At 39.1% G+C, this 14,138-nt stretch overlaps 1 protein-coding gene across 2 annotated transcripts in view; it reads left to right on the forward strand.

The window, feature by feature from the left end:
- The window catches only part of CD109 (CD109 molecule), a 180,585-nt gene that overhangs the window by 96,738 nt on the left and 69,709 nt on the right, over positions 1-14,138 (forward strand). For both annotated transcript variants that reach the window (XM_082668521.1, XM_082668520.1), the window contains exons 27-32: positions 808-998; positions 1,490-1,645; positions 2,652-2,717; positions 5,709-5,851; positions 10,165-10,312; positions 12,027-12,129. In XM_082668521.1, the coding sequence (XP_082524647.1) occupies positions 808-998; positions 1,490-1,645; positions 2,652-2,717; positions 5,709-5,851; positions 10,165-10,312; positions 12,027-12,129 (807 nt within the window). The remainder of the gene's footprint in view (positions 1-807; positions 999-1,489; positions 1,646-2,651; positions 2,718-5,708; positions 5,852-10,164; positions 10,313-12,026; positions 12,130-14,138) is intronic.

The raw sequence follows: 14,138 nt of genomic DNA on the forward strand, positions 1-14,138 counted from the left end.
GGAAAGTGCTTAGAGACTTCTGAGACTGTAGAAAAGAGTGTGTTATTATTAGCGGTAAGTTAGATTACATCCTTGTTACCTGTTGCAGTGCTGGGGACTAGCAGATTATTGCATCGAGGCTGAAGTAGTCCTTGACATTTCTGCTTCTCTGCTTGGCTAAGTGGTAGTTATTTCACATTCCACTGAAGTGCAGTCATCATCTACATAGTAATATTTAAGAGAATGGGGAGGGGGTACCGCATAGCATGTTCATCTGGGGGCTAGCAGGAGTATCTCTAGGAAGGTTGTTAGGGTGGCCAGGGTCCCTCATTTTTTCTTGGAGTCTTGGAATTTTGAACTTATAACACCACCTCTCAGATAATGAAAAAAGGAGTCTTTCCCGTTAGGGCTGGTTAATGGCAGATTCCCAGAACAGGGTTCTTTCCAATGTGTCCTAATATATTTTGGGATGGTCTGGAATAGAGTATGGTTTTTTAAAAAAATAATTTATAGCCTTTTGGTCTTGAGCCAAACATATGGAATTTCTCTTGGGAAAATATTTTTATCAAAATGTCCTCAAATATAAGTAAAAGGACAAGGATGAAATTTTATAAGTTTTAATAGTTTAAGAAGTGACATGTAAGTACGTGTGTGTGTGTGTGTGTGTGTGAATATGCGTATATTTGCTTGGCATCAATATGCACATGTATAGAAACATGTATACTTTTATGCTAGTCAGGGAGAACTTGGACCAGTGTAGGAATGTTTAGTGGTATCAAGTGTAATTTTTCTGTATTTGGCCAGACCATTACTACTTTTCTCCCGCAGGAGACATGCAATTCTGGGTGTCACCAGTGTCCAGACTTTCTGAATCCTGGCAACCAATCTCCCTGGATATTGAAGTTGCGGCCTATGCACTGCTCTCACACTTCCTGCAGCATCAGATTTCTGAGGGAATCCCGATTATGAGGTGGCTAAGCAGGCAGAGAAATAGCTTGGGAGGTTTTGCATCTACCCAGGTGAGTGATGATCACTTTAAATTTCTTTATAAAAATAATTATATATATATTTATATATATATATAAACCATTTATAAAATTAAATCTCTCTCTATATATGTGGTTGCTTTATTTCATGACTTCATAAAATTACATGGCAGTTAAAAAGTTTAGTAACTTAAATCAAAGGTTTAAGTTACTAATTTTAATTTTTTCTCATCTTTGATATAAACATCGTATCTGATACCCATATGGGATAAATGAGTTCCCTGTCTCACTAGCCATTTGTCGTCTCCGGTACCCGGTACAATAGGAGCTCAGTTCTAGTCAGCGGATGTTTTCTGAGTCTTCCCTGGACTCCAGGTCAAGCAGGTTCAAAGGTGAATCGAGGAGAGTTCCACTCCCAAGGAAGGCGGATGAGTGTGCAGTGGTATCCTAAACGTGACTGAAATTTACTCTTTGGCGGCCTTAATATAGCCTTATGTGCACACATCTTTTTCTTTTCCCAACAGGACACCATTGTGGCCTTGAAGGCCCTGTCTGAGTTTGCAGCCCTAATGAACACAGAAGAGACAAATATCCAAGTGACCACGGTGGGGTCCGGTTCACTGAGTCCTGTGAAGTTTGTGATTAACACACAGAACCGCTTTCTCCTCCAGACGGCTGAGGTGTGGACAAGGGCGTGCCTCTCCAGATGTCTGTGTAGACGCTTCCTTCTGCCGGAGTACCGCTTTATTTCCTTTCTGTTGACTTCAACAAAGACTTGTTCCCAGAGCTCTGTGCTGGCAGGAAGGAGTACCCTCCTTTGGTTGAATTTGCCGAGCTGGGGAAGGGAGGAGGGGTGGAGAACTTTGGACAGATTTGGAAAAGCAGGAAACGTGGGCCCTGTCTTACTGGGAGAGGAATGAATACCCGTTGAGCTCCTATTCTTTGCAGGCCCTGTGCCAGATTTCTTTACATGTGCTATTTATTGCATTTACTTCTCAGACCAAGTACCTTTATCCCCACTGTACATATTATAAAACGGAGGCTAAGAGAGTTTAGCTAACTCTCCCAAGATCATGGTGCTAGTAACAGTAGAGCTAGGATTTGAACCCATGATTTCGAAGACCATGTTCCTTTAGGCTGCACCACATGTCCTCTTAGGTGAATTGATAGAACCAGTAGTAGAAATCTTTCTTTAAAATGGAATGAAGGGCTATGCTAAACCCTAACTTTTTTCCCTTGGTTAACCTTGTAGGAAGTTGAGGGTAATGGGTGAAAGCGGTAACTTTAAGGCTAGAACCTGAGGGAGAAGGGTGATGGCAAAGGAAAAGGAAGGAGTGTTGGTTCCAGTCAGTGATGGTGTGCCATTGTGTTCTCGGGAAGGCCAGCGACTTCGATGCTGAGCGAGGCTTGTGGAGGGAGGAATGACTTGCATTTCTTGTCTTCCATGCTACAGCCCCTACAGAAGGGCAGACCTGTCCACGGCACTAACGTGTACTTCCTCAGCCTTCACCCCCCCTTATCTGGTTGACCCATAACTTTTGACACGTGAGGCACGTGAAGTTCTTAGAACTTCACAGCGCACACAGCTTACACTCCCAGTGAGGGATAACAGCGGTCTCTTGTGCCGGTTGGAAGGACGTAGATATGGACAATTAGCCTTATTCACCTTTTTCCACCTTTATTCAGCTTGCTGTGGTACAGCCAACTGAAGTTAATATTTCTGCAAGCGGTTTTGGATTTGCTATTTGTCAGGTATGTAATAATGTTTATTTTTGTTTTGTTAGATAGGACTTGCTCTACTAATTCTTTGGTTTGGGGCACTGCTAAATCTTTAACTTAGATGATATAAAATTCTTAATGATTTAGTTCTATGACTTAGGCAAGATAAATCACTATCTTTAACAAAAAGTGTTGGAGATGTTACTAGCTGGTGAGTAGACAGCAACTACATAGTTTGATAATCTATAGTTTGATAATATTTCTTGAGTATTATATGCTTTTTGAAGTAAGGATTAAAATCCTCCAATATGATTCATGTGAATTGTTGGGAACTCCCACCTTCTTTTGTAAAAATACAGCTTAGAAATTGTAATGCTGGGTAGAGTTTCTACTATGACTTGATAACCATATAGCATTTTACTTACCATTTCTTAATATTCATTTAACAATATAAAGGTCCACATGGTATTATAAGTAATTGACTTGAAGATGGGAAATGTGTCCCTGTGCTGTAAAATTTTATATTATAGTAAATAAAACAATTAGAGCATGAGATGTTCAGTGCTCTGCTCTAGGAAGAAAATCTAAAGAAATCTACCCTTTATGGTGTAATTGGGATACAATAAAATGGAAGTAGTATATAAAATACTGAATGGAAGTTATTATGCTTAATAATACATGAAAATCATGGGGACCTAGAACCATGTTACTGGGATGCAAAATAATATGTGATAGTACTGAAAAAGATTATGTGCTTGGTTAGAAAAAACAAACCAAACAAACCCTGAAAGATTTACTGAGAAAGTTAAAAAAAAAAGGCTATTATAGAGAAAAAGTACTTTTTCAAAAACCAGTACAACTATTCTAGTTGAGAGAACAGATGTACTTTCTAAGGCACAATGTGAAGGGTACATGGTCAGGTATAATTTGGAAACTTAGAAATGATGTGAAGATTATTTCGTACGATACTCAAAACACAGTAAGTGTTTTTTAAAATCAAGGAAAAATCACAGTTATAAAGAACAGTATTCAATGAAAAGGATAGAAAGAGAAAAGAGTGAATAATTTGTACTGGTCTTTTTTTTTTTTTTTTTTTCTTTAAAGTCTTTGTTGAATTTGTTACAATATTGCATCTATTTTATGTTTTGGTTTTTTGACCATGAGGCATGTGGGATCTTAACTCCCCAACCAGGGATCGAACCCGTACCCCCTGTGTTGGAAGGCGAAGCCTTAACTACTGGACCGCCAGGGAAGTCCCTTTGTATTGGTCTTTACTAACAAAGACCAAAGTGAAAATTCTCACTCTCAAGCTGTCTTTTCATGTGAAGAGTAAATCCAAAAGTAAATACATAAGATATTTTAGATACGATTGAAAAATTTTATGTACTTAAACCACCAAATTGGTTGGAACTCATTCTTGATAAACCAAATGTAGATAAGTTACTGAAGTCAGATGATTTTTATTTGAGATTTGAAGGACACAGCAGTAAATATGGTACCTAGTGGTCAGAATGTTCACCAGTCCTATGTTGCATTAACATGCAGAAAATGAAACGTAGGGACCAATAGGTACTTTTTGTAATGGAGAAAAAAGTTGCAAAAAAGCTGGTCACCCAGAAATAGGTATTGACATTTCCTTTAGTTGATATTTTTGTAAGTGCTCTGGAAAAAGGAGGGCAAGAAAACTCTCAGGTTTGCAATAAATGATAAAAAGCAAAGCTATTGGAAATAAACTGCAAGATTTCTTGACGTTCTCTGAGTGAGCAGTTCAGCTCTGTTGTGGACCAAATATAAATGCTAACACTTAGTTATAGATGAATATTAATTATGACCCAGGGGACAAATCTAGTAGTCGTGTTTGTTCTGTGATGAGATTGGTCTCTAAAGGAAAATGCGTGCCACGGGAAAGGGGGTAATGAAAATCGCGGAGACTATCTCTCCAATTGATGGAACCATTCTTCAGCTGCTCCAAGAACACTCTACACTTTTAATTGTAGTTTAAGAAAAAGTTGGAGAATGTCCAGACTGAGATATTCCAGAATGATCAAGGGGAGGAAGGATTATATGATGTAGGTGTGGCAGAATAAAAAGTTGGAACTCTTAGGTTTGAAAGATTATTTGAAAGATGAAGGCTTAGAGAGAGGATTTTTTTTTAAAGTATGTAAATCCACAGTGGACACTACACGTTTAGGTCGGAGAGGCATGTGTGTGTGTGTGTGAGATTTAAGTATTAGCAAAAAAAAAATACAGTATTACATATAATAGTAAGGTTTATGAACCTTAGTATCAAAAAAAACGGAAGGGGTGAAGAATTTAAATAGATCCCGATTCGACTTGACACGAGGCAAGCCTAGGAAATTTAGAGGACATTCCCAAGCTTCTGATCTTAGGGTCCCTTTGAGGAAAACACTGGTCCTCACACCTCCTCAGGGTCCCCACAGCTCCATTCACATTGGTGGTGGGCACAGAGTATATGCTGAAAAAGACCCAGTTGACTTGAAATCCATCATTTATTTCATCCTCTTTGAAAAACATTGTGTGATCGAAAAAGAAGCCTTAGCAGTTGAATAGGTTTTTGTTCCACCAAGGCTCTTGGGTGAAAACATTTTGATTTATCTTACTGATAGTTCCAGTTTGTGAAAAATAACTCCAGTTGAGCAGCAGAGCTTAGAAATTAGTGGATGCTTTCAGGAAACTTGGCAATAGTTTAACTTTTTCCCTCAAGGGAATGTTTTATATTATTTGAAAAAAAATGCACATGAATATTGTCCACGATGGTCTCTGATACTTGGAATATTACCTAACAATTTTCTCAATTTTAAACATCATCGTTTATAAACTCTTATAATTATATTTGTTAATGATACTTCATTAGCTAGTAAAACTAATTTTTTTTTAAGTTGAAGATTACCAGTCTAATTGGGTTTATCCCAAAGAGAATCATTACCTAATATTTAGGATACATAATGAAGGCAAATTATTGCTAGTAACTTATTATTTATGCTTATTTGTTATTTATTACAGCTTAATGTTATTTATAATGTGAAAGAGTCCAGATCTTCCATAATCAAAAGATCTATCCAAGATCAAGAAGCCTTTGATTTAGACATTGCTGTAAAAGATGATAAAGATGATATCAATCACTTGAATTTGAATGTGTGCACAAGGTTGGTCTCTAAGTCCCTCCTTTTTCTCCTTCTCCTTAAAAAAATAGATTTGAAGATTTAATTAAATATATATGGTTGTTTATATATTTAACTATATTCAATAGAACTCTGTATAGTTATTGAACTATATCAATGTAAGGAGTTACATTTAACAAAGATTTCAGTTATGCATTACACTTCAGATTACAAACTAGAAATACTGCTAATTGTATTTAAGCATTTCTCAACATGCCCAAATTACTTACAAGTTTTCCTTGTATTTATAACAAGTTTGAATATAAAAGTTTAATAAAACTCAGGTTTAATTTAGAAAAACTTTAACGAATCATGTTTAACACTGCAAAATTGATTATTTCTTTTTGTTGGTCATTTTTCTGTTAAGTAATTATTCCAGGTTCATATTTAACGTTTATTAGTTTTGTGCACTTAACTCAAAACTTCATAAGCGTGTGCAAGTTCAATGAAGAGCATAGTTTTTTTTCTTAGACACAGTGAAAATATTCCAGTTTAGAAGATCCTTGCATTGGATAATTAGGCACTTAACAGCTTCTGGGAGTACTTAATAAGGTGACTATTAAATTTGCTCTGTGTCCAGAGCATCTGAGGATCTTGTTAAGTCATAAGAAAAAGGTATCCGTTTCAAGACTACTGACTTCGTAGATTCAGGGTCTGTGAAGCCGCCTTCAGCTTTCTTGCTTATTCTAATGCACACATAAGTTTGAGAGCAAGTCCTTCAGAAAGGTCTTGAATCAAGAGACTAAAATTTCTTCCTTGTCAATCTCCCCTCTTAGCTCTGCATGATTTGGTGTTCAGCAGGGTGTTACTGCAAGAGGCACTGATATCGGGGAGCTGCTGCCTGCCCTTTTTAAATATCCCGTAGCATCTGGTTGACCTTGGGCTGTTGTTGGGCTGGAGGTCACTGATGTGGCCCTGAGCTGCCAGATCCTCTCAAGGTCCTCTGTAGGTGTTTCTCCAGATGGTCAACCTTCTTAGCCATTGCCTGGACCCAGTCTCCTCCATTGCTGCTACCATCCCTACTATCTTGGGCCTTTTTGTTCCTTTTGTTTTTTGGAAAGTATTTTTAAGAATATTATTTATTTATTTATTTTGGCCACGCCAGGTCTTAGTTGCGGCATGTGGGATCTTCTCTGAGGCATGTGGGCTCTTAGTTGCAGCATGCGGACTTCTTGGTTGCAGCATGTGAACTTCTTAGTTGCGGCATGCAGACTCTTAGTCGTGGCATGCATGTGGGATCTAGTTCCCCGACCAGGGATTGAACCTGGGCCCCCTGCATTGGGAGTGTGGAGTCTTACCTGCTGGACCACCAGGGAAGTCCCAGGGCCTTCCTGTTCCTGATTTTGGTATAAATTGTCAATGTGTTTGCCCCTTTCCTCACCTGTTTGGGCATTTTGAACCAGCAGCTTGGGGATATCAGAATCTCTGCAGTAGCTTCCTTTTCAGCTGAGAAGAAAGTAGGACTCCCGTTATACTTTACTAAGATTGCAACTGGGCTCTGCTCCAGAATAACAACATCAAGTTATTATTATTTAAACAACCACCACCTACATTTATCACAAACTTACATACCAGGCATTGTATCAATGACTTGCACACATGTCTCATTTAAGCCTTAGAATTACTCTATAAAGTAAGTGCTATCATTATCCCTGCTTTTCTCATTTACTCCTTCAGTCATTCATTCGCTCAGTAAATATTGGTTTAGTCTCCATTATGTGCCAGACACAGTGTCAGGATCTGGAATATAATGGTTAGCCAGAAAGACACAACCTTGTCTTCACAGAACTTACTATTTGGAAGAGGAGACAGAAATTAATAAAAATAAATCCTGAAAACACTGTTACCGAACTGAGGTCTGGCTGCTTGCCGCTCGAAAGTCAATAGCTGAGAGGCAGTTGTTGGTAGAAAGGAAAGATGCTTTAATCAGAAAAGCCAGCAATCTGGGGAGAAGGTGGACTCATGTCCTGAGAACAACTCTGAAGATTCAGTCCAGCTGTGACAGTTTTTAAAGGGAAAAAAGGGAGTAATCTCAGTTAATCATCGAGATGGGGAGTCAGAGCCATTGCCATTCCCCCACCCCCACCCCCCGCCCCCGTTTGCAGGCTTGTGGACTTCTTGTGATCTTTCTTTAGATGTTATCTTGTTCACACAGTTTGTGTATAAGATTACTAAAGGGGAAGCTGGGGAAGAGATCTGGTCATCTGTTAATTACTTATTCTTCATTTCTACTTTTTTGACCTACAGAAAGAACCAACAGGTTAGGCAAGGTATATTATGTGATCAAAAGATTTGAAATGTGTGCTTGGGCTGGAGATGAGTAGAGCACGGGGGCGCCTGGTTTAAGGTTAGTTACAATGTAGCTTTGCTAATGTGGCAGGAAAAGGGGTTTCCTCGTGAGGGTGGTTTCCTGCAAAGAGCTGCTTATAGCGAGTCTAAAATTCTACTTTTGAAAAGGGCAAAGAAGAATAGCCTTATGGAGCAATGAGAAGGATTTTACCTCTTAGGGAGGTCAGGTAAAGACACAGAGGAGGAAAATGAGGTGAAACTGAGATTCAGACCATAATGGGGTTTCACTGTTTATAGGGGCTCATGTAAAGATGCAAGATTCCAAATCTTAATCCAGCATCAGGGAATCAGACAGGCAATAGACTTTGCTAGGTAGAGGACATCTATATCTTTTTCTTTCTTTCTTTTTTTGAAGGACCTGGAGAAGGGAAGTGTTTTAATGTCAGGGTTGGGGGCATTATATAAAAAGGATTTCGATGTTGCTACTAGTTTTCTGAGAAGAATCTGCTATGAAATACAAACTACATTTTAAATGAATTCTTTCAGTGGCACTTTATAAAAAGAATAGCTGGTGTTTCAGGTACTCTGTTCTCATCAGTAGGGTCCAAGCCCTTACTCACCTCAGAAAAGGTTTCTCTGTGGCCTAGTAATTTAACAAATTCTGCCCCTGGCTGGTGGAAAGACCAGGTCAACCAAAGCACTTCTGATGAGGCACTAAAGTCATCATATCTAAGCAGGTGGGCTGTTTTTCTCATCTCTAAAACCCCTCTAGTTTTAATGCCCATATTGGTTTTCAACAGCATCTCTTCTGGCTGAGTACCTCACCAGCAGATGGTTTCAGCTGCCTGGGATCACCGACCCCACTGCAGTCAGCACTTGTACTGTGTGGCTTTTCAATCGCGTTTGGCAGGCATCAGTTTGCTACTTTAAAAAGCAAGATTTTGGGCTTCCCTGGTGGCGCAGTGGTTGAGAGTCCGCCTGCCGATGCAGGGGACGCGGGTTCGTGCTCCAGTCCGGGAGGATCCCACGTGCCGCGGAGCGGCTGGGCCCGTGAGCCATGGCCGCTGAGCCTGCGCGTCCGGAGCCTGTGCTCCGCAGCGGGAGAGACCACAACAGTGAGAGGCCCGCGTAACACCCCCCCCCCCCAAAAAAAAAGCAAGATTCTCTACGCGCCCTTCTTGCTTTTGCCATTTAAAGGACAATAGGAACCAACTGGACGATGCTAAGAGACTTTCATGTTGGAGACACACTCCTTTCCATAATGACATTGGGCTGTTTCAGATCCAAACAAACAGCTCTTGCCATCTATTGATTTTAGAAAAATAATTATTTTAAAGGAGGCAAAATGTTGTTGGTGCCCAGATGCTTTGATAGTCACGACGTGTGCAACAGGGTTAAAGCACGAGCAGCGTGATAAAGCTTTCCAAGGCCTGTCATTCTCCCGAGGAGGCTAAAGCAAACACAACATGTGCTCCAAGTATGCGGGAGAAGAAAGGGAAGGACCTTGCCTACGGGTCTTCTTTGTTCTAAAACCCGATGAAGAAGAGGCTGTCGATGACTTGGCCGCTGTCTCCTGCTAAGTGGTCAAGTGATGCCTCTTTTTCGGTTCCTAGCTTTGAGTTGGAGAGCTTAGTGCCATCAGCTTTTGGGAAAATGAAAAATGCAATGTCGTTTGGTATCAGCCGCCAGAAAACAGATTTGCCCACCGAAGGGGCAACGTTTGCCTTCCTTAAGCCCAGGGGCCCAAGTCTGCTGCATTGCAGGCATCACATGCTGACTGACAAATGGACCCGTTGTTCTATTCCTCATGTGGTTGAAAGTTATAAGAATTTCAGACCTGTAAGGAAAGGATTACCTTTTTACGGTTTTCTGTAGTCATTTTTTATTTCAAGGAAACGGTAAATATTTGAATAACACTTGGCGGTTTTAATATTTATATGAAGATAGTTTGCCAACAGCTTCAGGTTTTTCCTAAAGGGTTCTCTTCTATCCGCTCCTCTCTGATTTAGGTTTCTGGGCCCAGGTAGAAGTGGCATGGCCCTTATGGAAATTAACCTCCTCAGTGGGTTTACCGTGTCCTCAGATGCCATTTCCCTGAGTGAGACCGTGAAAAAAGTAGAACACGACCATGGAAAACTCAACCTCTACTTAGACTCTGTAAGTAGTAAAACCTAAGTTTCACATTGGTAACCATTGACAAAGCCACTATTTATTGTGTTCAAAATTACCTTTCCTTTAAACGTTTTCTTTATGTCATTATTTTGGCTTTTTGTGTCCCTGAACAACTTTCACATGGCAACTATCTGTTGTCCTCACTAAAAAGACATTATTATAAAACTAGTTTAAGGAGAATTACTATTAAATGGTGAGCCTGATGAAAGTCTTGATAACAAAATTATTATTTCATACCAGATGTTCAACAAAGAGAAATTGCTGTGATATAATTTCCAAAATGCAGTCCAGATGCCAACTGGAGAACTCCTTTGCTTCAGGGAATTGCTAAACGTATTTGTGTAAATGCTGCTGATGAAAAAAAAATGCTGACGGTGAAAGCTTTAATTACATGTTTTAAAATGCTTTCATAAAAAAAAAGACTTTTAATATATCCCAAAGGGGTTAATATTCCTGCATTGAAAAGTTAGGTGCTTAAATCATAGAATATTCTCAGAGGTTTGGTCCTTACACAAAATTATTATGTAATTTTCATGTACTCTTCCCATTACTGTGTGAAAGCTACTAATCCAGGAATAAGGTGCATAAAATATGTGAGAGGAAGGTTAGTGTGGAATTTAAGACTCTACTTGTTATGTCTCAAAACTGCTGGCACGTAAGTTTATTCTTCTGACATCTATATGAAATTCATATGTGGAATCAAAATTGAATTCTAAGTGTTCTTAGGATTTCATGTTACATGGGGGGAATAGGTATGTTTCTTATTCCAGTTTTGCCAAGTGTGAATCAATCATATTGTTTCAGCAGTGAACCTACTTTGAAAAATCTAGTTCCTTAATGTTCTTTTTGTTTTAAGCCTTCAAAAACCACTTTGGTTAAAAAGCTGTTAAAACGAATTCAAAGTTTCTGGATTCTTTTGCTGTTCAGTGATTTTCATATATTAAATACTGTTTGATAGCCATGGGCCTAATTTGGGGTTTGAAAAATACATTTGAGGTTTTTTAAAATAATGTAATTAGGTTTGGAGTGTCCATTACATTTTGACTGACTAATTTGTCTTTTCACTTACGCTAATTGGTATGTAATGGAATGTTTAAAGGAATTTATCAATTTCAGATTCCTTAACCAGGATTATTTGCCAAATTGGCATTAAGTGTCCTTCCTGGAGGCAAGGAGGCTGGCCTTTTGTACCCCTGGAGGCAAGGAGGCTGGCCTTGTGTGCCCATATCAGTCAGTTATTGGTTGTAGGCCACACCTCCCACTCTGAGGTTACTTCACTTACTGGATGAGGTGACTCCCGTGAGCTGAGGGTGATTCTCCAGAGAAGGGGGCTGGTGTGAGTCAGTAGCAGCAACCAGGATGGGGTGCAAAGCTGAGACGGGGGATTTTGGTGAAGCACCAGGGCCAGGGAACGCACTTCTGGGCTCCTGCTTACTTAACCACTCTAATTCTCAGTATCCATTTCAGTAAAATGGAAGTAAGAACAATACCGATCATGCAAGGACTGTTTTACAAGATAAATGATGTAATTTCTATTACCCCAGTACCAGTGCTTACCCCACTACCGGGTGTGTAGAAATGCTCCCTAAGTGTTCATTTCTATAGCTGTTTGATAAAAGGATAAGAGATAGAAATGTCTTTTACTTTCTCTTGAACACATAATTTGCCACACCTTTAAAAGGCTTTTGTATTTCTCAAGGTAAATGAAACCCAGTTCTGTGTTGATATTCCTTCTGTGAGAAACTTTAGAGTGTCCAATACACAAGATGCTTCAGTGTCCATAATGGATTACTATGAACCAAGTAAGTGTGTCCTGGGGTTCGTGAGACTTTGGGAGTTACGCCAGGCATTCATTCATTCATTCACTCACTCATTCATTCCTTCATTCAGAGCGGTTGTCCGCTGGATTGGCTTTGTGGGGGGTGGGTGTTGTTTGGGGTAGTGAAAGAGGTGGCAGGGCAGAAGGTGAGCTTTACGTTTAAACAAAGACAATTGATAATTTACAAAAGAATAATCACATGATAGCATTTAGCATATATTAAAAAGTGATGTTTTTGCTCATAATGTTTTAGGTTTTTAACTCCCAGCTACAAACTTTACAAAGAAAAAGTGGCCCAGAGAGTCCATTTATGTTCAATTTCCAAGGTTCTGCTCCTATTCCAAGCACCCACTCTATCGGGTTCTGGTTTTAAAACAGGGCTTCTTCAGGAGAGAACATGAACAGCGTCTGCAGTGGATGGGCCTGTTGCGTTTAGCTGTTTCTTCACTGAGGGAGTCTTGTTTTGCTAAAATTTATTTATTGTAACAGATTTTTTTATCATTTCAAGAAAACTATAGTCTGTTTGGAAAATAACTTGAACTCCTTTGACTTTACTGGTAATTTTTTACTTTATAAAATGTTAGAAATTTAGGATGTGAAAGTAGAGATCTAGTCTGGAGATCATCTAAGTTGATCAGGATGAATCTCTGTTCAATCACAGAGTGACTTTTGGTCGGTGTGTGATCTTCAGGCTAATGTTTCTGCTTGTCATCACATCCATCCTGAATAAGCACTCCTGGGGCTCAGAATCATTAGAACACATGAGAATCATGAACATTTTCATGTCCTAGGTAGTTGTAGATAATTACACCTTAAAGTATGCGGAACGTGTCCTCGTGGTTGGGAGTGTTTGGTGGAGTATTCATGCAAGACGACGGTAGCACCAGCTCTCTCTCCTTCTAAGTCAACAAGCCAGTTGCTCTTATCTTTTGCCTCCTGTTGGAGTTCACCCCCAGCTCTTGTGGGACATTTTGGGGACACACTGATGCAGCACTTTCTTTCTGGTGGAAGGATAAGATCCACTGTGGAGACTCAGTGACAGTACCTAGTTATCCAGCTTCGTTACATGGTTGTTGAAACATTCTCCAATTGATGTTTCTTAGGTGTATGGAGAACATTTTAAACATTTGAAAAGCAAAAAAGATTCAGTCTCTGAGATTTTTTTGTGGAAGACAACTTATGTGTGAGGGGGTGCATTTAAAATGAAAACATGGGAAAGGTCAGAATAAACCAACCAACCCATTTTGAAGAACCCTAGAGTTAGAAAACGTACTTAAAATATTAAAAAAGTCAATGAAAAATTGTGAAGAAATTTGAAAATAGAAATTGTATTTTTTACAGTTTTTTGTAAAAAAATACAATTGTATTTTTTACAAAGTTTTTACAATTTTTAAAAATTGTAAAAATAAAAATCATTTATGCTTTATAGTAAGGTTACTGTAGTGCTGTTGGTGCTTTATATAGTTTTTTAAAAATGTTAGCTTGTACTATAAAATTTACCCAGGTTGAATAGCTTTAGAGACTATGTGCTTAACGTTTTAAAACACTGAAACAAGGCATCACACAGGTAGAGTTCTCTTCATACTTTTGCATTTTTAAATGAAGTCCATGGTAAATATTTCTCTTCAGTAGTTCCAATGAGTAGAACCTTACTTGAATGCATAGAAAATGTCACCCTAAAATAAACTCTCAAGGAGGTTAAAACATCCTCAATTTACAGTCTTTCCTGTTCCAGGAAGAGTTTCAGGTTGCGGTTGAACTGCGGCATGCAGCTGTGGTCTATTTTCTCTCTTTTAATGCTGGCCAGCTGCTGGAGGTACAGAAACTGGACTCAAAGCATTGTTTCTCTCTTGGACTTGGTAGTTTGGGCCCCTCTTGAGTATTTCAGTTGTTTCTTGTAAAGAAAAATAAAATTATGTGAAGAACGGAAAACTCAGAAAAGTGTATCGAAATGCTCTTAAGTTTTGGCAAAGTAAATGCTTCTAAACAAAG

Source organism: Grampus griseus, assembly GCF_964374135.1.
Source record: "Grampus griseus genome assembly, chromosome: 13".
NCBI classification, from domain to species: domain Eukaryota; kingdom Metazoa; phylum Chordata; class Mammalia; order Artiodactyla; family Delphinidae; genus Grampus; species Grampus griseus.